This window comes from Antennarius striatus, chromosome 10, assembly GCF_040054535.1.
Source record: "Antennarius striatus isolate MH-2024 chromosome 10, ASM4005453v1, whole genome shotgun sequence".
Lineage (NCBI taxonomy): Eukaryota > Metazoa > Chordata > Actinopteri > Lophiiformes > Antennariidae > Antennarius > Antennarius striatus.
In genome coordinates this window covers 19,355,156-19,381,132 of record NC_090785.1, presented here as the reverse complement: position 1 = coordinate 19,381,132, position 25,977 = coordinate 19,355,156, and the positions used below count along the sequence as shown (strand labels likewise).

Below are 25,977 nucleotides of genomic sequence, written 5' to 3'. Positions count from 1 at the left end.
CGAGCTGGGCTGCAGACTGCTGCTCGCTCTTGACTGTTATTCTGAAGTTATGCTGTCGTAAGGATCAGAATGGAGCTCCATTGTGGGTTGGAAAGAGAAGAATGTTCCTGAATAGAAATTGGCCTTGTTGGCTGCAAATATTGTTCTAATAACTGTGGATAACTTTCATCATTATGGCGCCTTCATAGACATTGGAGTTACTCCTGTCATGAGCAGGAACACCTCTGACCTACTTCAGTTACTCGGGCCCCAAGGAATGCAGTGTCAAATTTGTTTCAATTTGGATATGGGACACATTCAGTGTTAAAACATTCAGAACATACAGGTAAACCTGAACTCGATCCAATCAGCTGTTCTTCAGTTGGGCTGCCCATAGGGCAGGTAAGCAGACCTCCGATCCATTTTGACAGATTGCTTTGGGTAATGGGTTATGGTTCTGTGGGAAATTTTGTAGTAAATAACTCAGACAAAGGGTGAAACTCTCCATTTATTTCTACCTCTGTATACTGCCCTCCTTGCAATGTTGAAAATAGTAATTTGACAGCAAACCAAACTCCATTTATGGATGATACTTGAGCTCCCCTATTTTACTGGAACTCCAAGTGAAGGACACTGTAATATGCAAGCAATATTCTTAAATGAGTATAAATTATATCATCGCGATAATCACGGCAACCAAATATATTCAAAACAAGCAACTTATTGAAAGGAAAGCAATTACAAAATGGCTGACAAATCCTAATCGACAATTAAACAATCCCATATCAACAAAAAAATGTATAGTATTACAAACACAAACTGTATTTCTATAAAAGTAAAAATTACAGGCACAAACAGCACGGTGGTCACTTTCCTTTTCTGAAGCGTAGCATTGAACAGAGACATGGCTGCTGAGGCCTACCTGTTTTAAAACTTCCTTTCCACCCCTCTTCCATCCAACTCACTTTTGTTCAATCGATTCCTACTGACTATGAAGTTGGCCTCCCTGCTTGGAGGGCATTACACTCTATTTGGAACCAGCTTGGCTTGTTTCCTACGCTGTGTTTCATATTGAAAGCCCACTAGTACCACCTGAAATTAAGAAGAGAAAATCCCCTTATTTTTGCGTGGGCTTGTATTCCTAATGTGAATTGTCTCAGAAAATCTAAAATAGGGGTGCTGAAATCTCTAAAGTAGGACTTGTGGATATTTTGAGAAAGGTGAATTAATATTAAGTAAATTTATGGTGCAGTCATCACTTTAACATCATTTTTTCTCAGAGGGAGACCTGCCAAAATCTGATGTCATTTTCTGTCAATTGATATTCTCTTGGACCATATCTCTAGAATCAGGAGTTATTAAATGTATAAATATTTGATGCTTTTGAATCCCAGCAAAATTTCCACTGATGGAAGAGGATGAATGAACAAAAGCCTGATGTAGGTATGAGCTCAGATTTATCTCAGTTGGTGCAATATGCAGATAACAATGTGAACTCTTCAATACAGTTTAATGAAGTGGGTACAGATTTTTATGTTTGCATTACTCAAGCTAATATATCACTGGTATATAGTAAAAGTTTGTGATGGATTCTGCACACTACAAAGCCAAATGCATCTGAATTTTTCCTCATCTCTGCACTAAAGTCTCCAAAGCAAGTAGGAGCAAGCCCAAATTTGAGGGTCGACCCTGCCATTTGAACCCGGAATGGACTCCGTAAATATAGAACTATGATGACTTCACATAGGTTTAGATAAATTGTCTTTATCCTCTTTGAGCTGAACATCAAACACGATTAAGAAATCCAAACATTCTATTTTAGTACTATTTTAGTCACAGGGTTTTTTCATTTTGTAAATCAGGTGAATCGTTGTTGTTGGATCACAGGACTGGCTCGTACGATTAAATCCACTGTCTAACATCAGTAGCACAATACAGTACTACGTTTCAGACATCTACAGGCAGTTTTTTGTCATTTAGTTTACTTGGTTCTGACTTGTGACCTTATAATAGCAGCACAGAGTCAGGTGTACATCTGCAGAGTGGTATAATATGAAGGGACCTTCTTCTGTTTGGTTGAACCATGTAGTTTGGTTGACCCATGAAGAGTACCACTGAGTTCAATGTTGTGCTGTCCAATTTTTTTTTTAAAAGCCTGATGATGTTATTGTGATGCCACCTGACTCATGGTTTTGAGCATGAACTGGAAGTATGTCCTTGGAAAGACATAAAAGACTCTCAAGATTCCAAACAAGAAGACCTACAGGTACTCGGTCTCAGATTAGCAGTACAGTAGGCTCCCTCATGCTGCAGGTGGTAAATCGTACCATTTTCATAACTGTCATGCTAACCATTGTTGTGAATTATATAGGCCCAGAACTGTGAATGAAAATTGGTTGTAATGAATCTGCATTTTAGATGCTGTTCAATCTGAAGTGACATCATTGTAATGTGTGGACAAGTGTGGAACATGAAAGTTTAAAGGCGATGAGAGCTGTTTGCCAGACAGCTGAAGAGTAAGGTCACATGGATGTAGCTTGTCGTTGTTATAAATCCTTCGATTATGTAACGGAGACACAATGGATCTGAAGTCTGCAGCTGTTGTTTCACCAAAAGCCGACTGTAGGCATACAGGCTCACCTGTTAGGACTGATTATCTGAGAGGAAAACTGAACATGCACATGGATATCCTGCATGCTGAGATTCTCTCTTTCTCTCTCACTTGATGTCACTGCTATGATCTCTGTACAGCACAGACAGAGTGGGTTACACCAAACCGAGGAGGTTAACCCATTTAACAATTTAACCCAAGTTAACAATTTTTAGATTTTTGTAATGATTTTCAGAACATTTGCATAAAATGGGAATGCAAACATGTTGGAACTTCCAAAACTCCTTAATATCAAGTAAGAAAAGAAATACTGGGTTGATGTGTATACATTCTGGCCAAATAAAAGAATATTTCCATTTTCAGAAGATAATAAATATAAACGGTTTCTACTTAATAATAATGAACAAAAAACACTTAATTTAACATGTTCAGAAGCTGCTCATGCCTTAGAATGATATGGAACAAAACATTAAACACCTAAGGTTACATTACAATTTTTACAATATGTTCTTTGGTTGAGGGACATTTCCTATTGACTTAGATTCTTGCTGCCAAAGCTGTACATTCTTTATTGGTTGTACTGTGTCATGATCTGTACCAATTGTAACACATTTGTTGTCAACCCATTTCACAATGGGAATTTCTTCATTGTGATCAAACCTGTAATCACATGTTCCTCTCGGCTCTTTTTTCATTGCATTTAATTCCTTAAATGTGCACTTGATGATCCTGTTTTCCCTCATTGCTCCCATGGAATTGAATCCCAAAGTCCTCAAATGAACATATTATCAAAGTATACATTATAAGAGAATGGGTTATCCACAACCGAGAGCATATTCAGCACCACCTTAGAACCGAGCAACAAATCGCTGTTTTCTTCATTAGCAGACCCTTTGCCAATACAGATAAAAATTGTAGTCGTATCCTGACACCACACACAAAACCCAATATTTATAAAAAACGTATATCGAAATCAAATTGCTTGACAGTCTTATGTCCATAATAGCACACAATCATTTCATCAATTGACAAATTCTCCTCAAACACTCCAAATTTTTGGAAGGATTCTTGAAGCATAGTAATCAGTGGCCTTATTTTATTTGTAATATTATTTACTATAATATTTATTCATAACTTAAAATATATTTCTATCGGAGTAAACTAAATGACAAAAAAAATTGATTTACCAACTATGGTAATAAAAGATGTAAACACATATCTTCACTAATTCATGGAGTGACTTAGACAGTCATACAGTAATTCCTAACTGTCGTACACTTGGATCTTACCTTGCAATCTCTTCTGTACATAAAAAAACAACAACTGCCCACTCTCACGTATGTTAGTCACTTTACAAGTTTCAAACGTGTTACCATCAAGCTTTTTCCCGCCTTGCAGTGCAAAACTTGTTAAGAGCAATATTTAAACATTATTTCATATTCGAAGTATGAAACTCGTTATGGTTTGAGCTCGTTTCTTCCAATTAAGGCAGCGTTTCTTCTGATGCATATTGCTTATGTAATGCCAAGTGTCCTCATTTGAGGACAGCAAAGTTTACGCCGTTCTATAGCCTACAATTGCAAGCCTATTTCAAAAATAAGAAATACAGCATATAAATAAACCCTTCTGGACACTAGTCACTGAATAGCAGCATACGCAGATCAAAATTAAAGAATATATTGGTAATCATCTTCATCGATCTCCAGAAGTGGATTTTTGTCAAATTTCCATGGAGTCTTTCTTGTGCTTTATATTATATAAGTGAGAATTTTGCATCATATATTGATGAATCAATATGTTGTTATTACCCTCACTTCATATTGTTGTTCTATAACCAATCCTTGTCATTATTTTCATAGTTTTTTATGCTGTCCTCAAATGAGGACGGTGGGTTAAAATGGGTTAAAGACAGAGTAAACTTTTCCCTCCTGTTTGTCTCTACGCGTCTGCGTTACAAAGACACAAAGATTTTTCTCAGGTCAGAGTCTCTTGTGCTCAGGAGGTGGTGGAGTTTAATTTGGTCTGGAAACCTGAACCTGTTTGTCCTCTGTTAGCTTCTTTCCCAGTACCAAGTCACAGCCACACAGAGCAGCAAGCGGGGAACCAAGGAAGTCAATGATCAAAGACTCTAAATGTTCACATTTCATATTCCTGCTCTACAATAAACAGTGAGACCACCCTTAGTACATGAGACCCTGTGTGTGGCAGTGGTAGAGCACATGTTACAAGTATGTTCAGTGATCCCATCATATTAGATTTCATGTGTGTAGGTACACACGTGCAGTATGTTAAGTCTTAATCTGTGTGGAGCTGAGGAGCTGATGTTTTTCTGCTACAAGTTACCTGATTAGACATGACACTGTCATATGTCAGTCACACATGTGCCAACATGATTGTACACACGTTATTTTCTATCATGTGCATTAGCTTGATTGTTCTAGCAATTTTTAAAAAATTTACTTGTTTATTTATTTATTTTGCAAAGAGACAAGAACTGGTTCTGATAGTATTTGTGAATCAAAAGAGCCAGCGCTGCAGATTTACACCTGAATCAGGAAAAATCTCCATAAAAAAGTTTTTCCTGCATGCTTTTATATTCCATACAATGAGGACCACAATAGGGATATACCATGCTTATATTAGCCACTACTTACATGTTTTTCTTTTCATTCTATTACATTATTAAGTATATTATTTAGAATTACAATGAATATGTATTGGTTTGTGTCTTTGGATTGAATTTATTTCACCATCTAATCTTCAGGAGATAAAACACAAGATTTTTTTCAGATCTTTACCATTCTGCAAAACTTTGCAACAACAGTATTTACAGATATTAGATGGTGACAGCATGTTGCCTGGTTTACCACAGATGTACATATATTTGTTGAAAATTTACATTTTCTTGCAATAACCAGACTTTAGTGGTAACTTAATCTCTAAATTCAGATCAATCCTGGGGAACACCATTCATCCCTCCACGCTGACTGCTCCAAGCAGAGGAACTCCTGTGGTGGTGGGCAGCTGTCACCAAGCTCTTACATAGAGAGACCATAGAGGACGTCCTTTCTGCCCCGTACCATCAGGGGGTACAATGAGAGTTTGAATAGAGTGGATAAATGGAGGGGAGGAGATGGACTTAAACTAGATTTGTGGTGGAACTATGGTGATATTGGGATGATAACGCGTCTGATGATGATTATGATGGATTTGCTCTCCCCTACCATGTGGGCCATATTTTTGCTTTTTCAATTTTTTTTTCTTGCTCTTTTAATGATTATATTTTTATGTCTGTTTAGTGTATTTCTACGTCCTCAGTGGTGTACCTGTGTGTTCCTTGTTATTTATTTATCTTGTCTATTTAGTGTAATTATTGTCTCCTTTAGTGCATTTATTTGTTTATTTCTATTTATTTCTTCCCAATCCATCTTGTAAAATGTGTGTGTGCATGTATGTGAGCAGATGATGTATGTAAATTTCCTTCAGGATAAATAATGTTTCATTTTGTGGTTGAATGTTGTTACATCAATCGGATCACCAGGCACACATTTCAGTCTTACATTTTTCATATATACTTCTCAGTGTTTGTTCTCTGTGAAAGCTCAAGCCTTTAGACCTTTGCTCAAATTTCATTTCAAGACCAGAACTGTGTGAATTGCTAATGTAAGGGTCTCCATTAATACAAATATATATGTTTATATCCTCTTTTGCTCTATTCTTAATTCTAACGTCTTTATTCGTAGTACATCCCGCTTCAAAGCGGTGATGTATTGCAATTGTCAGTGTTCGTGTGATAGTATGTTCACCAAATATCTTCGCAACAATTGCAGATAGGAAGATGAAACAAAAAGCAGATTACTCAAGCGGCAAAGGGGATGAAAATGAGACGATAACCTTGACCTTAAGAAAACTAGGTCCAGGTCCAATTCCAACTTTTGTACATTCAGGAACCAGATAAGATAGAAAGACGAGGGAGAAGGCCAGTGTGAGTAACACAGTAGATCAAAGCTAGTGCTTTGATCTACCTATGCACTAGCTTTGATCTATGGTCAAAGCTACTGCATACCTTTGACCTACCCTGAAAGGTCAAAGCTATTCACTTGTCAGGAACTGCATTCAGGGTACACTGACCTACCCTTCGTGAGATATTGCAGTCTCTCACCGCCTTGTTTTGAGTTTGTTGTCACATTATGAAACAGAGCAGCCGCAACAAAAACAAATTTCCCTTTTGGGGATCAATAAAGTATTATTTATTCCAATTCATCACAGCTATATAATTGGTTTAAATTATGGGATGCCATAAGTGTCAGAGTGGGCATGCAGTTATACTTTGGAGTGTATGTTAAAACTGGTCAAACAATGAATCAAATTGTTTTAAGACAATATTGAACTGCTTCAGTGGGTTTATTCTGGATTATTACTTATTTCACAGTTTATCTCTTGTTAAAGCTCTTGTTTTTGCTAACAATCATCCTCTGCTCAAACCTCAAAAAGTTTCTGCTTTATGCACATTTTCTTGCTCATAGCTGCTCACACCGTCAGCCTCTGTCGAGAGTCCAAATTGCTCGAGCTTCCAATACTTCATTTGTCAGGAGGGAACGTTTTACTTTGGCAGCGTTTCCTGTCATGCATTTTGCATCCACACTGGAGTTACTGTCTCTCCTCAGTGTGCAGAAAACTTCCACACCACACAGCTGCTGTTTCACAACACTGCAAACATCTCTACTCCAAAAAGTTATGTCTGAGAAGTTTTTCTGCTGACTAGGTATGTTCTCTAAACGCAGATTAATGGTTTTAATGTGGAGAAAATACTGGGTGTGAACAGCTGCATGTAAAAAATTGTAAACTACTGTGATAGGAGGAGAGTGGTAGGAGAGAATAACATGTCTGACAGTCTGCTTCTCTCTTTGTAGAATAACACACCCTCTGTCTTTACCTCCTGGGCGCCTGAAACATGGCACAGTAAGTTAGACCTACACACAGGCACCAAATAATCAGTCATTTCTTGTGCATCCATTCAAATTAACAGTGAATAATAATAATAATAATAATAACAATAATAATAATAATAATAATAATAATAATAATAATAATAATAATAATAATAATAATAATAATAATAATAATAATAGTAATGAGAATTTATAATGAAATTCAGACTAATAAGTTCTCACACTAGAGTTTTTGATAGCAGAAGAGAACACTGAATCACCACTGTGTGTGTTTCTATATGATTGAAGCATCCAGAGGGTCCAGAAAAAAACCAGCACCATGTCTCTGACCATCTCCTCCTCCTCTTCCTCGTCTCGAGGGCTCTCCTCCTCCAGCTCCTCCTCCTCTTCCACCTTCCTCGCTCAGCGACACTCCAGCCTGGTGCAGCCGCTACGTGTCAGCCCTCAGACGGTAAATTTAAATGCTAATTCAAAAACTCTGGTGCACTGATGATGAACTCCATGTGTCTAACACTTACAGTAAATATGTGAAATTACAAGTCTTTATTTGATAACAAACTGTACTCTGCTGTTATTAACCAGGGATATGGATAGGTGTTAAGCACTGTAATAATATAACACTTATACTAATTTTCCCCTTAATAAGTCAATCAATCAATCAACCTTTATTTATATAGCACTTAATCACATCAGCAGACATTTCAAAGTTCTTTAACAGACCGAGAAACCCAACAGGACCCTCCAGAGCAAACATAAGCGACAGCGGTGGGGAAAAACTCCCTCATTGGGGAAGAAACTCCAGGCAGGACCCAGACTCTGGAGGGCGGTCATCCACCTTGACCGGTTGGGTGGGAAAGAAAATATACAGGGGATAGAGACAAGGCAAGGAAAAAAAAAAAAAAAAAAAATATATATATATATATATATATATATATATATATATATATATATATAGAGAGAGAGAGAGAGAGAGAGAGAGAGAGAGAGAGAGAGAGAGAGAGAGAGAGAGAGAGAGAGAGAGAGAGAGAGAGAGAGAGAGAGAGAGAGAGAGACAAAGTGGGAGACAGGCCAGATAGAATTTACAGTCCATATTGTGCTGTAGTTGCTGAAGTGAAGGCGGGATTTCCAGGCTTTTGGATTTCCCGTCTTCTATACTTGTTCCCCACCTGTCAAGCAGAAACACAAAGACAGCGACAGTATCTTGCAAACATTTCAAAAGTCTAATTTAATTTTAGTAGGAAAAACAAAGAAAGAGATGTAACAGAAACTCTAAAGTAAAGTAAAGTAAATCCCTTTAACGAGAGAGACAGAGAACATACCCTCAGCTGTCTAGGCCTATAGCAGCTTATCTAGTAGAATCTGTGTTGTTTTTCATAATAGGCTTCATCAAAGAGGAGGGTTTTGAGTCTACTCTTGAGTCTAATCTAATCAAACATTTTATATTTTACTACCAATATGTGGAGAAGATCTTCAACAACTCATCAATGGACCAGACTCAGAGTCCTATCTACACTCAGCAGTATTCAGGGAATGGAGCGGCTCCTTCTTTTGTTAAGGTAAAACAATCCTGTTCCAGCTTCACAAAAAAGATTAAGTTGGCATTAAACAAAATGATGAAGTTGATTAGAAAATGTTTTATGATTTAAATAATTTATGCTTCCTCTCTTCTATCTTCATTCAATGTCTCTGCTTCTGACTCCACCACCATCAACTCTGCCCAGTGCCTCCATGATGTGTCCACAGTTAAGGGTCAGCTGGTGGTCCTGGAGTGCAGACTGAGGGGGACGCCCCCCTTGCAGGTCATCTGGTACAGAGAGGACGAACAAGTCCTGGATTCAGATGATTTTAGGATCCTGCGTAAGAGTGAGTGCGTTGTTTGTCACTGGGGTCATATTTTACTTTGTTTTCACAGGAATCTCATCAGAAGTCAGGAATCTCAAATTGTTTTCCTCATTTGACAAATCTAATACAAAATAAAATACAAGTACTAAACTATAGCTAATGATCCTCGACCTGTAGTCACAACAGCTCACCATCAAGCATTAGCTTTTATAAATGGCTCTGTGTCAGATAACAGATATTGATTAATAACAGTTCAAATTGATGATTGACTCTGGACTATTTTGTCTACATAAATCTGTGAAGTTACATGAATGAATCATATTATTACACATAAATTAAAATGTGCTCTGATACATTCTTCTCAGCTGGTTAGTCATATACAGTATTTATAGAAAATCAGATTTATATTATGGGATGGATTTGATTACTTTTCTTCTCATGTTTTCCCAGAGGCCAACTCTGCATCAGTGCCTGGTAAGGACAGAATAATGATTTTTCATTATATGTCAGCAATTTGAGGACATTTACAATTCTCTCCTAAATGTTGTCACCTATCACACTAACATTCACATTGCTGCCTTGATCAAGTGTGGAAGATCGTTCTTTCATGAACATCTAGATTTATATTCCTCCTTTGCAGAGGAGTTGTGTACGCTGGTAATCACTGAGGCCTTTCCAGAAGACTCTGGCCTCTTCAAGTGTGTGGCCCTCAACTCCTTTGGCACGGTCTCCTGCTCAGCAATGTTGGAAGTTTACAATGGTAGATATCCACAAGCTGCATATACATATTTATATTTTATGTCGAGTAAGTAGTTTATCTGTTGGACTATGTTATAATATGTGAAAATGATTCCTTCTCTGTGCAGACCTACAGGAACAGCTGGAGATGGAGGCTGTTCATCAGCAGAAAGCGGTTTCTGTCAGGCAGGCAGGGGAAGAGGAGGCAATGTGCCAACAAGACATTTACTCCTCCAGAGAGAACAGTGAGGAGTTTCCCTCTGAGCTCTCTGACTCCGTGACCCTCCCCCCTCCTGAGTGGCCTGACAGCCCTGCAGTAGAAAATGTCCCTGCTACAGAGTGAGTATAAAGACAGAAAGTCTACTTTAAGTGCAACACCGACTTGACAACTCTGTCTACGCACAAACCATTTGTTAATTTATATTATCGTAATGCATGATCACTGCCCAAATGCTGATTTTGTCTTGCACTCATCTCTTTCATGCATGGGTGACCTCTGACCTTTGACCTTGTTATTTTTACTTGGCAACACAATTAATGCAGTAATTGATGCCTCTGCAGCCTACAATGCTGTTTTTCAAAAGGTCCTACTCGGTCATCAAAATGTCCAAATATCTCAATTATAAAAATGTTGATCATGATGATGAATTCAGACGATTCTACCCAATTCATTTATGGATTTCCCTTTAACTTAGATTCCTTTCACATTTCACAGATGAAAAAAAAAAGAAAAAGTTATCTGTGAGGTAGTTCCTCTACATGTCCACAGGAGGTCACTGCCGCATTGTTTCAGAAACTACGGATACATATTTCATTCTTTCTTTTTTCTTTCTTTTTTCTTTCTTGCGGTCTTTCTTTCTTGATGATATTAACGGAGATAATGTCTTAATGAGTCTTATTTTAGTTCGTCTTTCGGACCCAAGTGAACTGTAGCTCAGTCGGGTTCTTTACATATAGCTGGACTGACTGGATTATAAATACACTGTACATAGAAACACGTGACTCGGCCAATCAGAGACGTAGTTATGATGAAGGCTCTTCGTTGTGTGCGAATCAAACCAATCAGCTGTACGCGCGAGACCCTTCCTCCTCTCGTGAGCACGCGCTGTCACCTGTTGCAGCGCTGCGTCGCGCGTCAGGTCGGGTTCGGGTCCCGTTTCGAACCAGCAGGACGGTTCCGTGGACCGAGGTTTGAGGACCGTCTCCACGGAGGAGGTGAGAACACGTCTGTCTGCCCACGGGCGGCGGTCCTGTGGACACGGAGACACGCTTTAAACCGCGTTAACCCGCATTGACTCGTTTTCATACAAGCTAATTGAACTCGCTGAGGTCCAGTGAAAGCTGAGAAGGTTAAAGCTTCGCGACATTAATTAAATGGAAAAAAAAGTGTTGGTGAAGTCCTCCAAACTTTCACGTTTGCCGTGAAATTTTGGGGGACTACTTCAGGAAAGGACATCTGGTGTCTGACGACACATTCGATTTACTTCAACTGATGTCAAACTGATTTCAGTCTGGACCACTGCAGTGTTCCTCTGTGTCCACACTGAATCTACATTGGGTCCCACACCGGATCCACACCGGATCCACACTGGATCCACACTGGATCCACATCGGATCCACTGGATCTGCACAGGATCCAATAGTTACTGTAGAAATGTTATGAGCTCATCTGTGAACTGTGCCCTTCACACTGAGAAAACTACGAGCAGAGTTTTTCATTTACGGATTATATTCCTTTGTCCTAAATGGATTTGTATTATCGAGATAAAAATGTTTTATTTGTGTTGCAAAATTTCCTTTGCAGGTATTTAAAATGAAATAAGATATGAAGAGCATGACAGAGAGACAAGACTGTAGGTACAATAATATTATGAATTAAAGACAATAAGTGCAAATACATGTATAAAATTAATTGATATACAATGGTGAACTAGATACGCAGTGCTCTTAATTAATGTGACCCTACCATAATCTAATGTTTTAAACATACAGACAGTTGGAGTATTTCTCAGGTTCCCCAGTCCTCCTGTTCTACAGCTTGGTCCTAAGTTTGTCTCATCCAGACGACCTGAGGAGCGTGATCTCCTCATGATGTACAAGTAAACTGGAAATGGATTTCAGCTCAGGAATATTAGGGTTCCTAGTTTGGACGGTTATTCATATAGGCTAGAAAAACAACAGCCTGGTTCTTACAGCTTAACTTTAACTTTATAGTGTGAGGTTTGACTGGCTCAGTCTGGTGTGTCCGCTCTATATCTATGTCCAGGCTATGATCTCATCTGTAATATGAAGTGCAGGCATGGCGTCTGTGTCCTTCTTAACCCCCCCTCTGCATGGCTGCTAACAACAACAGTTGTTTAGAGCTGGGGCAGCAGCCTGGTTTATAAGGTCACACTGAACCAAACTGAACACATTCATTTGGTGATTTTAATACCTGATTATCAGAGAAAAAAGGGTGAGCATGATTATCTGTAAGGTTGGCTTCTGTTGGTTTAAGACTTTTACCTGCAATAAAATGTACTGTCTGATATAAATGATGGTGTAGTTTCTACAATGGGGGTGAGATCACATACCTACGGTGGCAATGAAGGGCAAATGACTAGGCAAATAGAACAAGAAATTAAAACACAGGAGGAAGATGAGCAAAAGACAACAAGTAGTCAACACAAGTGTTACTTCAGCAGGAAGAGAGAGGTTTGTGTTACAGTGAAGATTGTCCCTGATTGGGCAGATGTGTTGTCTGTCATTTTGTTACAAAGGATACCAGCAGTGAACATGTTTGCTGTCATCTGGGAATCAAAAATGTCAAGATGGAAGGTGAATGCCTTAAACCTTAATAGTTAACATTGAAAAATCATCTAATCGACGTTGTTCTTTTTGTCCTGCACATATGAACAGTTTGTTTGCTGGTGGAAGATGTTGTGTTTTCTGTTTTGTGGTTGTGTTTTTTGTACTTAATTGTTTTTTGTCTTTGAGACATTTTGTGTCAAGTTTGACATCGAGTGGTGTGTGTGTGTGTGTGTGTGTGTGTGTGTGTGTGTGTGTGTGTGTGTGTGTGTGTGTGTGTGTGTGTGTGTGTGTGTGTGTGTGTGTGTGTGTGTGTGTGTGTGTGTGTGTGTGTGTGTGTGTGTGTGTGCGCGTGTGTGCGCAAAGGGCTGGTTCACCACTAGTGTGTCTGCACCTGCCAGCTGATGTCCAAATACCAAGACCAATATAGTTTTGCCCATTTAATGACACAAACATTCATACACATACCATTACAGTACAGAATACACTCACACACTCAAACACACCAAATCACAGAGTAGCATGTAAAGCACATAGAGTAGAACATGCAACACGCAAACACATGCTTTCTATTTTTTGTTGTGCATTTGCGCTACAAAATCTGAGCACAACATTTATTCAATAATTTCACTATTCTATAAATAGTTTAGTGCATTTTTAGGAATTTCTGTATATATTGCACCAGTTTTTTGACTGCATTGTGGGTAATGTAGTTTTGATCAAAGGACACTTTTGACCTATTTATTTTTAGACACTCTGACCTTTTATGCTCTCGAGGGCCACATACGGCCCCCGGGCCTTGAGTTTGACACATTTGTTTTAGAATAATTGAGATACAGTGTTACATACTTCATGTTTCAGTTCTATTTGTGTGAAAAAGCTGTCCAGTAAATGACTCACTTTACATTGACCTTGATGGTGAGAAATGATTTAGATAATATCTTTCTTGTAGAAAAAAAGCTGTTTATTTTAAATGTCATGAATGATCATATATACAGTATATAGAATTTTTATTTTACATAAGTGCAACTTTTGTGCATATGTCAGTCAAATATGGTTTCAAGACTTAAAATAAATTAATAATAAATTCAGTCAAGGGATCATGAATGGGATCACAAAGGGATTATGGACATTTATGACCAGTGAACCCATCTTCTGATGGCTTCTTCCCGCAGGATAACGCTCCATGTTATATAGCTTGAATCATCTCAGACTGGTTTCTTGACAATGAGTTCACTGTGTGCAAATGGCCTCCAAGGCACCAGATCTCAATCCAATACAGCACCGTTGGCATGTGGTGGAACTAGAGATTCGCTTCATGGATGTGCAGCCGACAAATCTGCAGCAACTGCATGACGCTCTCATGTCAATATGGACCAAAAAGGATTGAGGCAGTTCTGAAATCAAAAGAGGGTCCAACCGCATACCAGCAAGGTTTACCAAATAAAGTGGCTGGTGAGTGTATTGCTTAGCATTATGGCTTCTGTTTCTAGTGCAATAATCAGAAACATATTCCTCTCCATGGAGGAGAGGTTCCATAATTTCATTTATACTGACCACACCTCCTCAGAAACAGCATTTAGTTTTACAGAGAGATAGAAATTCTACTATAAAAACAGGAGAACCATCAGCAGGTTAACATCCAGGCTTATGGAATATTTTTTTTAAATTAAAATTAAAAAAATATTCCATAAGCCTGGATGTCAACCTGCTGATGGTTCTCCTGTTTTTATAGTAGAATTTCTATCTCTCTGTAAAACTAAATGCTGTTTCTGAGGAGGTGTGGTCAGTATAAATGAAATTATGGAACCTCTCCTCCATGGCACTATGCTGTCACTGCTGGCCGTGGACATGGGCATAACCTGCCAATACGTGAGGTGGAGGCCAAGAGATTCAGAAAGCTGAACCTCATTTCTTGTGTGATGTCATCGAGAGCTAGTGACACTAAACACACTGGAAAACACTTTAGAGGGCGGATGAGCTAACTGATAGCACCGGCCACTGAGGTCGTATCACAACTGCCTCACACTTCATCACCAGTGACTGGGAGATGGATTCTAGTGCAGTCCTGTCCCCGGCACTGGTATCAGGATAAAGTGAGAAGGAGAAATCACTCTGGTCATCCTACACGAGTGTGATCCTCGCGGAGAGCTTCCTGCCTGACAAATGTCATACCAAGTGTGCTAAGACATTTGTCTTAGCACACTTGGTATTTCCCAAGTGTGCTAAGATCATCAATTTATTGATGCGTCGGAACAAAAAAGAAGCACTTTTTCTTTATTACTTGTAGCTGTGAGGTACAGAAGAATCCGTATTTTATGTTCTATTGGCTGACTTGGTCTGAAATACAGATGGCTTTCATCTACACATACATTTCAACAAAAGGAACCTTTTCACCGCTCATTTTCAGATTGGGTTCAGACTGGAGGTCAGCTGCTGCTGCTGGACCAAGTCTTTCTAGAAATGCAGAAACACAGCCACCAAGTGTGTGTGTGTGTGTGTGTGTGTGTGTGTGTGTGTGTGTGTGTGTGTGTGTGAGAGAGAGAGGAAAAATAGGCTGCCATTGTCATTATACTCCTGCAGACTATGCGGTTGTCAGAGGAACTGAGGGGTGTCCAGGCTAGGTTACAGGAGAAAACTACTGATGAAGTGGGCAGACCCTCTGGTATCTGTTGGGTTCATTAGCCTGACCAACACGTCTGATGGCGGCCGCGCTGGAATAGACGTATATTCTGTGGTTAAGTTAAAGTTTCTGGGTGATTGAGCTGAGGAGAGGCGAGTGTTGGAACGTGACAACCACTCAGGAGGTGCACCAAAGTTTCCATCTATGCAACTTGATTGTGTCTCACTGAACTGTCTTGTTATGGCTCTCCATACAAGCATGCAACTCGTACATGGGATATTAGTTTTACTCTTTGGAATGTCTCCGGGTCGTTATGCATCAATCATGTTTCAGTTGTCTGACTCCCCGGTTTTGAATATATTAAAATCTTTGCTAACACGTCGGTTTCTGCTTCACAGTTTTCCGGAGGCTCAGCCAGCGGAACCCTTCGGTCAGAGCCTAGAGGAGCGCTGCCTGAGCTCCGAGGGACTGAGCTCATCGGAGGTCACCGTCTGTGCCTGCACACCCAGCCCTCCCCTTCCACCCTCACCCCCGACAACCCCATCTCAAGACAAGGACACCACCCAAACCCCCAAGCTATTCACTCCAAGCAAGCTCAGCTTCACTGTAAGAAGGTTTCGTGCTTTATTCAAACCTTTAGTTGCTAAAATTAACAGTTATTTAATTAGCTATTTAACAGGGGAATACACTCACACCCTTAAAATGGACGCACCGGCTGATGCAAAGAGTGATAGATTTATCATCCCTTCACTTCACACAAATAATAGAATTTAATTTTATCCCTTTTTTGTGTCCTGTCTTTCTCAGTCCTCCCATCCAGGAGGCAACAATATGAACCTGTCAGACCTGCCGACCTTCACCGCCAGTTCCTTCCCTCCCAGTGCCTTTAACTATGAGCGACCACGACATTTCATCCAATCACAGCCTTCGTTCCAGGCACCCAGCTATGAGAGCGTTGTGAGGGAGGCCCAGCAGCACCAGAATAACCTCAGCACCCCCCAGAGTGGTCCAGCTGAAGCCGAGATCCACACTCAAACTAAAATGTCAGCTCAAAGTCAGTCTTTCTGTCAGACTCAGACTCTCTCCAGGTCCGTGTCCCAGACCCAGACTCAGTTCCAGTCCCTCAGCCTCGAACAGAACCAAACCAAGTCTGTCCCACAGATCCAGATCAAAACTCAGGCCAACGGTACCAACAAGTCCTCCCCCTCCTCCTCCAGCCTCAGCTCTCCTGTTTCCACCCCGGCCTCCTCCGTCCCTCTGCCCAGTCCCTCCACCTCCTCATCCTCTTTGCCCCGCACCACCGTGCGTTCCACCATCACCCTCACCCCCAGCATCCCCAGTGCCACCGGACTGGGCAGCGCCACTCTGCCAGCAAACCAGGACTCCATGTCGGCCCCCGCTGCTTATCTTTGCTCCGTGCTGCCCTCCCAGTCCGCTTTTGCCCCCTTTTCCTCCTCTAAGCTGTCTCCCAACTCCAACATCCCCCAACCGTCTACGACCACTTCCTGCTTCCCAATGGCCCCCTCCAGCCCCACAAGAGCCTCCTCCTCGCCTTCCTCCCAGCCTGAGCAACCTCTCCCAGTCTCCCCTTCTCTCCCACACTCCCCTCTGCCTACGTCCTCCTCTTGCCTCCCACAGCCCAACTCCCCCAGCGGTCAGAACAAAGTGGCGCCAGCTGTGGTCTCCCTGCCCATCAGCTACAAGGGGACGCCCAACATGTGAGTCCCACAAACAACTACCTCATGATGTAATGGAAGTTTAATTTATTTATGTAGCATGTCTCAAAATCAGTGTGGCAAAGTGACTTTAACAAATGCAAAATTAGGCGCTGCAGCCTGTACATTTATAAAGAGTGAAAAAATCATTTGTATACGTCGATCAGTCGTAATATTAATAAACAATAAAACAGGATGTTCAGGTGTAGCAAAATAAAAGAAGAATACGACTTAAATTGAGATGGATTTACTCGAAGCAGCCCAATATCAGAATGACTTCAAATGTGATCTGATTAACTTTACAAAATGTGAAGGTTCTTTGAATTCCCTCTAGCTGTTTAAAATATACCGGAAGTGTAACCGAACTCTGCAAACATCTATTAATTCCCCTTGGCAGCTGAGACAGGTGTATTTAAGATTAAAATTTTCTTTCTCTCTTTTCCACCTGCGTTCCTCCTCCTTTCCCCGCTCCCAGCCTCCCCAAACCCATCCTGAAAAAGTCGGTCACTCCTCGGCCTTCCTCCTCTCGCTCCACGGAGGACGACATCCAGGGCTCCAAAGATGCCCTCATCCAGGACCTGGAGAAGAAGCTGCGCTCAAAGGAGGCCAGGAGGAGGAACAGCCAAGTGAGTGTGTGCCCCCCCCCCCAACCCTCCCGTCTGCCCACCAACTACCACAGTGTGTGTCTGTTTCAACCAAACACAATACATTCACCTCCCACAGAAGCTGTCCTATGAGGAGCGTATGGCTCGCAGGCTGCTGGGTCCAGACATCGTCCCCTGCATGTTTGACCAGGACAGCCTGTCAGACTCACAGCTCGACCAGGTAGGACCACAAACTGCCCCTCAGTCTCGGGGGGGACTTTTTCAATCCCCCATCTCTGCAGACTGGGTTTCATGTTGTGTGTCTGGGCTGGGTTTCTAGCTCCAAACCCATTACTTCTCATATAGCTATCAATCAGAGAGCACACACTGTTACTGTCACCCAGTCTGAATGGCTACACAGAGATCCCCCAAAACCCACTGGGGCCCCTGGTGGGCTCCCAAGCTCACATGTTGGCAGCAACCCCAAAAAGTGTGTGTCTGTATGTGTGTGTGTGTGTGTGTGTGTGTGTGTGTGTGTGTGTGTAGCTCTGTATGTGTGCAGGATTGTTCTGTCACAGGGCTTTACACATTCTATTCTCTGTGTCACACACAGTGCTAACATAGTGTCTCACACACACACACACATACACACACATATACACACGTGTACGCACACACATCCTCTGAAGCCAGCGAGGTTTGTCAGGAGCTATTTCCAGCCAGCTTTCTGAGAATTGAGCCCCTTTCACTTCTGACAACAGGACCATTGTGTCAGAACACACACACACACACACACACACGCTGACATTTTGTTAACCTGTAGAGATGGTTCAACCTCTGCTCTGTTTTCTGTTCCAGTCATACGCACCAGAAGGAAGACACACGGGTGGACTATGGTAAAGTTTGTCTCTCAGTATCATCAATAATTATGAACTCAGAGCTCAAGTCTTTAGTTTCAGTCAGTTGTAAAACTTCTCAGGCAGGCGAGTGAAACATGATGGAGGTCGTTGTGCCTCTCACTGGTAGAATACAGTGTATGCGCTTCAGTCCTATCCAGAGGATCTTTAAAACATCTCTATTTCCATATTACTGGACTGGGGAAAACTGTTGCATCAAAGTTAATTTGCTTGAAGCAGGAACATGAATTGAAGTAAAGCTACATGACTTAAAGGGCCTCAGAGTAAATTATGTCCTTCTCAGCTCCAAACATGTCCTTAATAGAAAGTCCTTCCTGCTGACCAGATGACAGGTGCTGATCAGGAATCACTACGATCTGGTTTCTTGCATGTGCTGTAACTACTGGACTGTAAAATTCAGCTACTGAAAGTGAGTAATGAATAAATGATGCCGTCCCTGCAGGGGGAGACACCACTCAGGGACAGATGAGAGGGCAAATGAAGGCTCAGCCATTCAGGAGAAATGCTACGCTCCCCGCTTCCTGCAGATCCCTCCAGACCTCACGGTGGAGGAGGGGCGCTTCTGCCGGATCGACTTCAAGGTGACTCTCCTTCAAGTCAGGATTCAGTTTCCCATAGTTCATAGCTGTGGTGTCACGCAAGGTGAATTAAGTGGAGATGTAACCACCACCTCCATCTGTTCTCCATCCAGGTTGGAGGCCTCCCCACACCCGACATCTGCTGGTATCTGGACGGTAAAGCCATCCGTCCGGACGACTACCACAAGATGCTGGTGTGTGAAAAAGGGATGCACTCGTTCATCATCGAGATCATCACAGTGCACCACGCCGGAGTGTACGAGTGTGTGGCCAGGAACCGAGCCGGGGAGAGCAGGTTCACCATGAGGCTCGACGTCATCGGTAATCACGCTTCCAGACTGGAGTACAGAGCGTTCATAGAAATGAATCGACAGCAGTCCTGTTTGTGAACACATCAGTAGAAGCTCTCCTTGATCATGAGACACAAGGAGAGCTTCTACAGAAGCGCACACAGACACAACTCCCCTTCCTCTCTGCAGCCCAGGAGGTGCTCCGTCCTCCCACCTTTGTCCAGAAGATGCTGAACTCCAGAGCTCTAGAGGGCGACACCGTGAGGTTAGAATATAAAGTGGATGCCTCCCCTCCTCCACAGCTCTTCTGGAAGAAAGACAAAGACATGCTGCGTATTGACCCGAACAGAATGAGGTGGGTGGACAGGAAGTCATTCCTCCTTACAGTGAAGACGCCTTCTTCACAAACGTATGAAGTATTTGTAGAAACCACTTTGTTTTCTACCCCGATGCTGTTGCTGAGTGGTAGCCGTGTTCGAGCTGCATCATCGCTTTGCTCTGAAACAGCACAAAGAAGCCACTTCTGTAAAGGCTTTGACTTCAGACTGTTTCAGACATGAAACTGGACAAGTCACAAACAGATAGGTGATTATGTTTATTCCATCTTTTACAATATCTACTGCCGACCAGGTCTGCCTGAAACCACATCGGCTCTGAGGCGCTGCAACCTTCAGTGTTTAAAGCTGTAACTGCCACGCTAGAGAGTGGTGAACACACACCTGCATCAGTCAAAGAACAGGCATTGAAGCCCCTCTTTCTTAGAACTGATCCAGTCCTTCACTGTAATGCTAGTGGGATCTGACCCGTGATGATGCTTTGAGCCACTTCTGTCAAAGCATCTCTTCTTCCTTGTGTGCGAATTTTAATAATGAACTCACAAAACCATGATTCACTCGCCTCTGCAGCTCCTGTAGCTTCAGAATATGTTCTGCTGCTTGACTGTTTGAAGCTTTCTTTCCGCTTCCAGCACCATCTTTTCTGTCCTCATCATCAACTCGTGAGTTTACTGAGAACAATCAGAACTAAAAGAAAGTTAGTATTGGATCTAGGTTCTTCAGATCAAAATGAGTCCAAAATGACAACAGTACTGCTTCAAATGTGTTTGATTTTTAATCAGCAGCTCTTCCACGCGTTAACTTGATCTGTCTTGACTTGATGTTTCTTCCTCAGTTTGCTTTTGCTGCCTAAACTAAATGCTGATAGTGATCCTGCAGCAGTCCTGCTGGCCAACCATTAGTAGGATGATGAACATCAGTACTTCATCCATCTCAGTTTGAACATTCATAGTTTCATGAAAAATGATGGTTGTGTCATGGTTTAAAGCAGTTATTAAATCATGGCTCAAGTGGAGTAATGTGTCTGTTCACCTCTTCAGAAAATTATCATGTTTTAGCCTTTGTGCAAAAAATGTTCAGCTCTTAAAAGGTGCTATAAAATAATATGAATTAATAATTTCTGTTACATTCACTGCATTCAGTCTTTTGATCAACTTCAGTCATAATCATAGTTATTAAATTTTCAAGTATTATTATATCATTTTAATCCTTTCATGCCAAATTGACATTATTAACCCACGGCTGTCAGACTGTACAACCAGCAGTCCTCCCAGCAGACCACTCAAAGAACTAAAAAAACTCAGGGAACTCTAAGAACTCTCCAAACTCAAAGAACAAAACGTTCTAATTCTGGATGAACAATGTAAACATCAGCCTGTAGTGTATATTTTTTGATGTGTGAATATAATGTACATTCAGATAATATGATATATGTTAATGTTTCCAATATGTGAATATGTAAATTTCATATGTTGCAGATGTTAATACGTATGTATATTATTTAACTATTTATGTTTGCCCCCCCCCCCCCCCCGCTGCCACGATCGCACAAATTTCCCCACTGTGGGACAATAAAGGTCTATTATTATTATTATTATTATGTATGTTTTAAATTCTTAAAACAGAAAATACAGAATATTCTGTAGGTACTAAGTGCAAACTAGAATGTTTATTACATCTTTGAATGTGTCAAGAATTAACACAAATACTGATTTTGATGCTTTATTATTTTTTGATTTAGTATTATTTTACGTAAAAATATGCCAACTTTCACCTTTTGTGAAAAAAGGAGAGCAAAATGTCATGAACAAACACGCACAAATAATTATCTCAATACACACATCCATACCAGCACACTCAGACCATATTATGTAGTTGTAATCATGCATAGCATTAGTCAGACATGGAACAGAAAATGGACCTATGATAGAACCCTGAGCCATTTAGTCACATGATGGATGGTTGAAAAAAGAATTGGGGCAAGATCAAAAAGTGAAGTTATAATAGGAGTCAGTGATGCAAAACTGTGTCAAGGGTAATGGTGGAACTTTTATCTTAGACTGACTTGTGCATAATTGCTCAGCCTCCATCAGCATCCTTTGAGCGCCACGCCTTCGTGCTGATGTGTGTGTGTTTCTCCTCAGTCTGTATCAAGATGGCTCCGGCCGCCAGTGCCTGTTGATAGAGCGTGTGCAGAAGTCTGACGCCGGCTGGTACACCCTCTCCGCCATCAACGTTGCCGGCATGTCAACCTGCAACACCAGGCTGGATGTAGGCAGTAAGTTCACCGCCTGCTCATGTTTCCATGTAATTGTGGTTGATGGGGTCCATCTGCTGGACGAGATCGTCCAAGGTTACCATAGCATCCCAGCTGTGAAACCAGACGGCAGATGAACAGAGCTACACGCAGCTTCTGTGGAATCAAGCAAACAAATGCCGTCATGTGATCGATTGGAAACCTGATGAACGCTTCCTGAGCGATGGAGATGAGTATGGACACCATCCACCAATGACAGGAAGCTCACCAGATAAAATAGAACTCCGATATCAGGTTTCTGCTCGATCACGTAACACCATCTGCTCTGCGGACAGGGACTGGACATAAAAGCCCCCGACCTCCAGTGACACCCAAACTGAAAGTGAGTTTGGACTGGGTCATCTGAGCCGGGGCGCAGACTTCTTTCAGTCCTTAACCCTAACACATAGCTGTCCTTTTCCTCGTTATTCATCTGTTGTCTCCTTAAATGGGGTGTTTTATTTCCTTTCACAATAAACAACACACACAGCATTAGTACTCAATTCGCTGTCATGGATCAAGTTCTGGACCCATTCATAGACTGTAGTTGTCAGATGTTCCTCTGCTACGTGTTTCTCCACAGACACACTTCTTTTTGAATCAGGTGTACCTACACTAGATGTGTTTGCCTTCGGTTTACAGGAAACCCCAGAGGAGTCTTCAAATAACAAAGGAGTGCCTTCATTTCATTTTCTTCCCTGTTTGATCAGTTTTTGAGTGTTGATGAACTGCAGTGCCCAGAAATTGAGTTAGCGTTTGAAGTGATCTGCGGTGACAGCCGTACGCTCTAACGTGATCCACACCTGCAGCGTGTGGGGTCTGAGGGGTCGGGTGGAACCTGCAGCCCGATCCTCACGTCCTGCGCTGCAGCGGGACAGACGAGTTATTCTCAGACTCATGGCATGAGAGGAATGTTCATCCCGACACCTCAGCCCCAAACAGGAGTTCATGCTGCTGGAGCCGTCCTTCTATTATTCATAGAAATAAACACGTGTCCAGCCTGTGTTACAGATCACACACATGTACCTGTCACACTTACATGCCCACTAATCTGTCCACATCTCAGACACACAATCCAATGAAATCTCACACAAGACCCCAAGATTCAGATTCCACTACTGGTTTGTTTGCTTGTTGTTGTTAAAATATGGTTTTCATGTCTGTCAGACACAATTCTGCTATAATGGAGGTTATTATGGTCTGTCCACATCCACACAAATGGACTTTTTTCTATCTATCTACAGCAGTACCTTGAGATATAAGTTGAATTTGTTCCATGACCGAGCTCGTAAGTCAAACAAATGTTCCCCAATTAAAATAACTAAAATCATTGTAATCCATTCCAGCCTTTTAAAAAAGACCGAAACCCTCAAAACAAACATTTTTATCAATCAATAGATATACAGACTTTACCTGTGTATAATTAATTATATACAAGTTACATAAACAATGGTAAAATATGAAAAGAAACGCAAAAGTCCCAAGAACACTCAAGTAACAGAATGAGACCAGATCTCCTTCTCTACAAACAAGAATGAGATGCGGTCTCAGCTCATGTTGTATCCACCTGCCAACTAGCATCCCTCGTATCCCAGCTATTCTGATATGGACAGAATGACTGCTCGTATCTCAAAAAACTCATACAGTATGTCGAGCAGCTTGTATATCAAGGTACTACTGTAATATGATTACTATTATTTGCCGATCTATCCATCCTTTTTTTCTAGATGAGACAGTTATTTGTAATTAGTTGTGTTGATGATTTACTGTCTCATTATTTGCGTCTATCATCAGTCCAGCTCTACTGGCACTGACCACATGTTGAGGTGAGACGTGTGAAGTTTCTGAAATGACAGCTTTGGTGCAACTGAATGAAATTAGTGTCTAATAAATCCAGTCAGTCACCCCATTGATGTTTGAAATGATAAAAACAACACGGTAATCAAAACTGTATTGAATGAAAGTTTGTCTGATCGCAGCCCTCTCTCTACCCCTCACAGCGCGTACGACCCCGCCCATGAAGACCGCGCCCCCTGGCTCAAAGACGCTGAAGCTGCTGTCGTCTCTGAGCCACTTGCCCGCCCTGACCACGGAGAGCCCCGCCCAGCACACCGCCCCGCTATACGAGAGCGAGGAGCTGTAGCACGGCGTCAGGCATACTCCGATCACGATCACACATCAGAGCTGTCAGACCGGACTGGAGCTCAAATCCACCGTCAGCCCAGATGCAGTTTAACCTTCAGGGTACTGATAGCAGCACCGCAGCAGAGCCACGAGCCAGTTCTGCTTTCTAACGTACCGTCTGTGAACATCTTCAAAGGAAACTCTCCCATTGAATGTTAAGACAGTTAAGAAGAGAAATATTTCCAGTCAAGTACCTTCTGAGTCGACATAATCCCACCTCACTCCAGCGAGGTGTCTTCCTTGTCTCTGTGGCTGTAGAGCTCAGGTTGGACACATGCTCCCAGAACCCTGGTGTGTGTGTGTGTGTGTGTTCATGTTTGTATGTATGTGTGTGCGTGTTGTATCGGCTGTATTAATAGACCGGGATACAGCGAGCTGCAGTCAGAATCCATTCTACACCAAGATGATCTCAGACAGCACCATTTTTGACAGCTTGTGTTGCACTCTCACATTTCTGTTTCTATGCATCATCTCTTACGAAGTTTAGGATGTGAAGTAGCTTCAGTTACCCACAATCCAACATTTTCAACATTTCTCACTGCACCTTGATCCCTCCTGGCCTTGAAGCTCATCGCTGGATGAGGTTGATTTTACGTTAAAACCTCTGAGGTGAATAACAGCTGCTGCTTCCTCTGATGTGTGTCAATAAAGTTAAATGAAGCGCAATAGAAGACAGGATGTTGTCCCCCACCCTGTTTAATGTCACAAGGACTGATCAGATTCTCTGCTATAAATTCAGCCTCGTATGTTTTTAAGTTTTCTGTTATTCTGTGTATGTGGATGAAGTTATTTGGAATAAAGTTATTAGTTATCAGTGCTGGACTTTAAGCTTCCTCTTGTGCCGACAGAGAGATGCAGCAGGAGTTGTATAACCGTTGGACAAACAGGTCGTCATGGTGATGCTTAAATGAACCATCTGCACTCTGAACAACATTGACCTGATTTATATTAAATATCTGCAGTGCAGATAAGACCTGTTTACAATTGTCACGCCAAATCATTTGTCCGTTTATTTGGAGCGAGGCTGTCAGCTCGTCTGGTAGCTCCATTTGTGAGCCTTACTTCAAAGATTCACCTAAGAGGGAGTTTTTCCAGCTTGTTAGAACCGGACATGAACTAACTTCATTAAATCCTGGCGTAGCTCTGACTGGGTGTACATGCTACGTACCACCCTGCATGGCTGTATGGCAGCCTTCCTGCAACCCTCATGACTTGCGTTACGTGATCCAACTCAAACTGACAGCTTCACTTCCTGGTTATTTGTTTGGGCTGCATCTTTTAAACTCAGAACTGATGGTTCTGGTTGTAGCTGTTTGTTGTGACGATTTGCTCCAACTGGGTTAAGATGGATTTGCTTGAGGCGCTGGTATAGTTGTTGGCTGTTAGCTCTTTTCTGTTGAGATTTGAACCTGCAGGTACTGTATTGGTGTGTGCTCTCCGTTAATACTGTTTGTTGTGTAAAACCTCTATATCACTGGATGAATGGGGAATAAAGTTTCTGCCATCTTACATTTGACTCGTGCTGTGTGTGCAAACCTAGTTTTAA

General features: G+C 41.6%; 1 protein-coding gene across 2 annotated transcripts in view; it reads left to right on the top strand.

Annotated features, from left to right (window-relative positions):
• The window catches only part of myot (myotilin), a 29,362-nt gene extending 3,433 nt beyond the window's left edge, over window positions 1–25,929 (top strand). Inside the window, exons 1-18 of one of the 2 annotated variants that reach the window (XM_068326501.1) lie at window positions 7,337–7,355; window positions 7,504–7,552; window positions 7,831–7,993; window positions 9,009–9,098; window positions 9,264–9,405; window positions 9,835–9,858; window positions 10,025–10,144; window positions 10,251–10,461; window positions 15,931–16,138; window positions 16,340–17,250; window positions 17,723–17,873; window positions 17,971–18,072; window positions 18,690–18,727; window positions 19,191–19,329; window positions 19,440–19,647; window positions 19,806–19,971; window positions 22,096–22,229; window positions 24,248–25,929. In XM_068326501.1, coding sequence (XP_068182602.1) covers window positions 7,545–7,552; window positions 7,831–7,993; window positions 9,009–9,098; window positions 9,264–9,405; window positions 9,835–9,858; window positions 10,025–10,144; window positions 10,251–10,461; window positions 15,931–16,138; window positions 16,340–17,250; window positions 17,723–17,873; window positions 17,971–18,072; window positions 18,690–18,727; window positions 19,191–19,329; window positions 19,440–19,647; window positions 19,806–19,971; window positions 22,096–22,229; window positions 24,248–24,390 — 2,958 coding nt within the window. In that variant the 5' untranslated portion in view covers window positions 7,337–7,355; window positions 7,504–7,544 and the 3' untranslated portion in view covers window positions 24,391–25,929. Of the gene's footprint in view, window positions 1–7,336; window positions 7,356–7,503; window positions 7,553–7,830; window positions 7,994–9,008; window positions 9,099–9,263; window positions 9,406–9,834; window positions 9,859–10,024; window positions 10,145–10,250; window positions 10,462–15,930; window positions 16,139–16,339; window positions 17,251–17,722; window positions 17,874–17,970; window positions 18,073–18,689; window positions 18,728–19,190; window positions 19,330–19,439; window positions 19,648–19,805; window positions 19,972–22,095; window positions 22,230–24,247 lie in introns of those variants that run through there. The other variant, XM_068326500.1, reaches the window with a different exon arrangement.
• The last annotated feature ends 48 nt before the right edge of the window (window positions 25,930–25,977 follow it).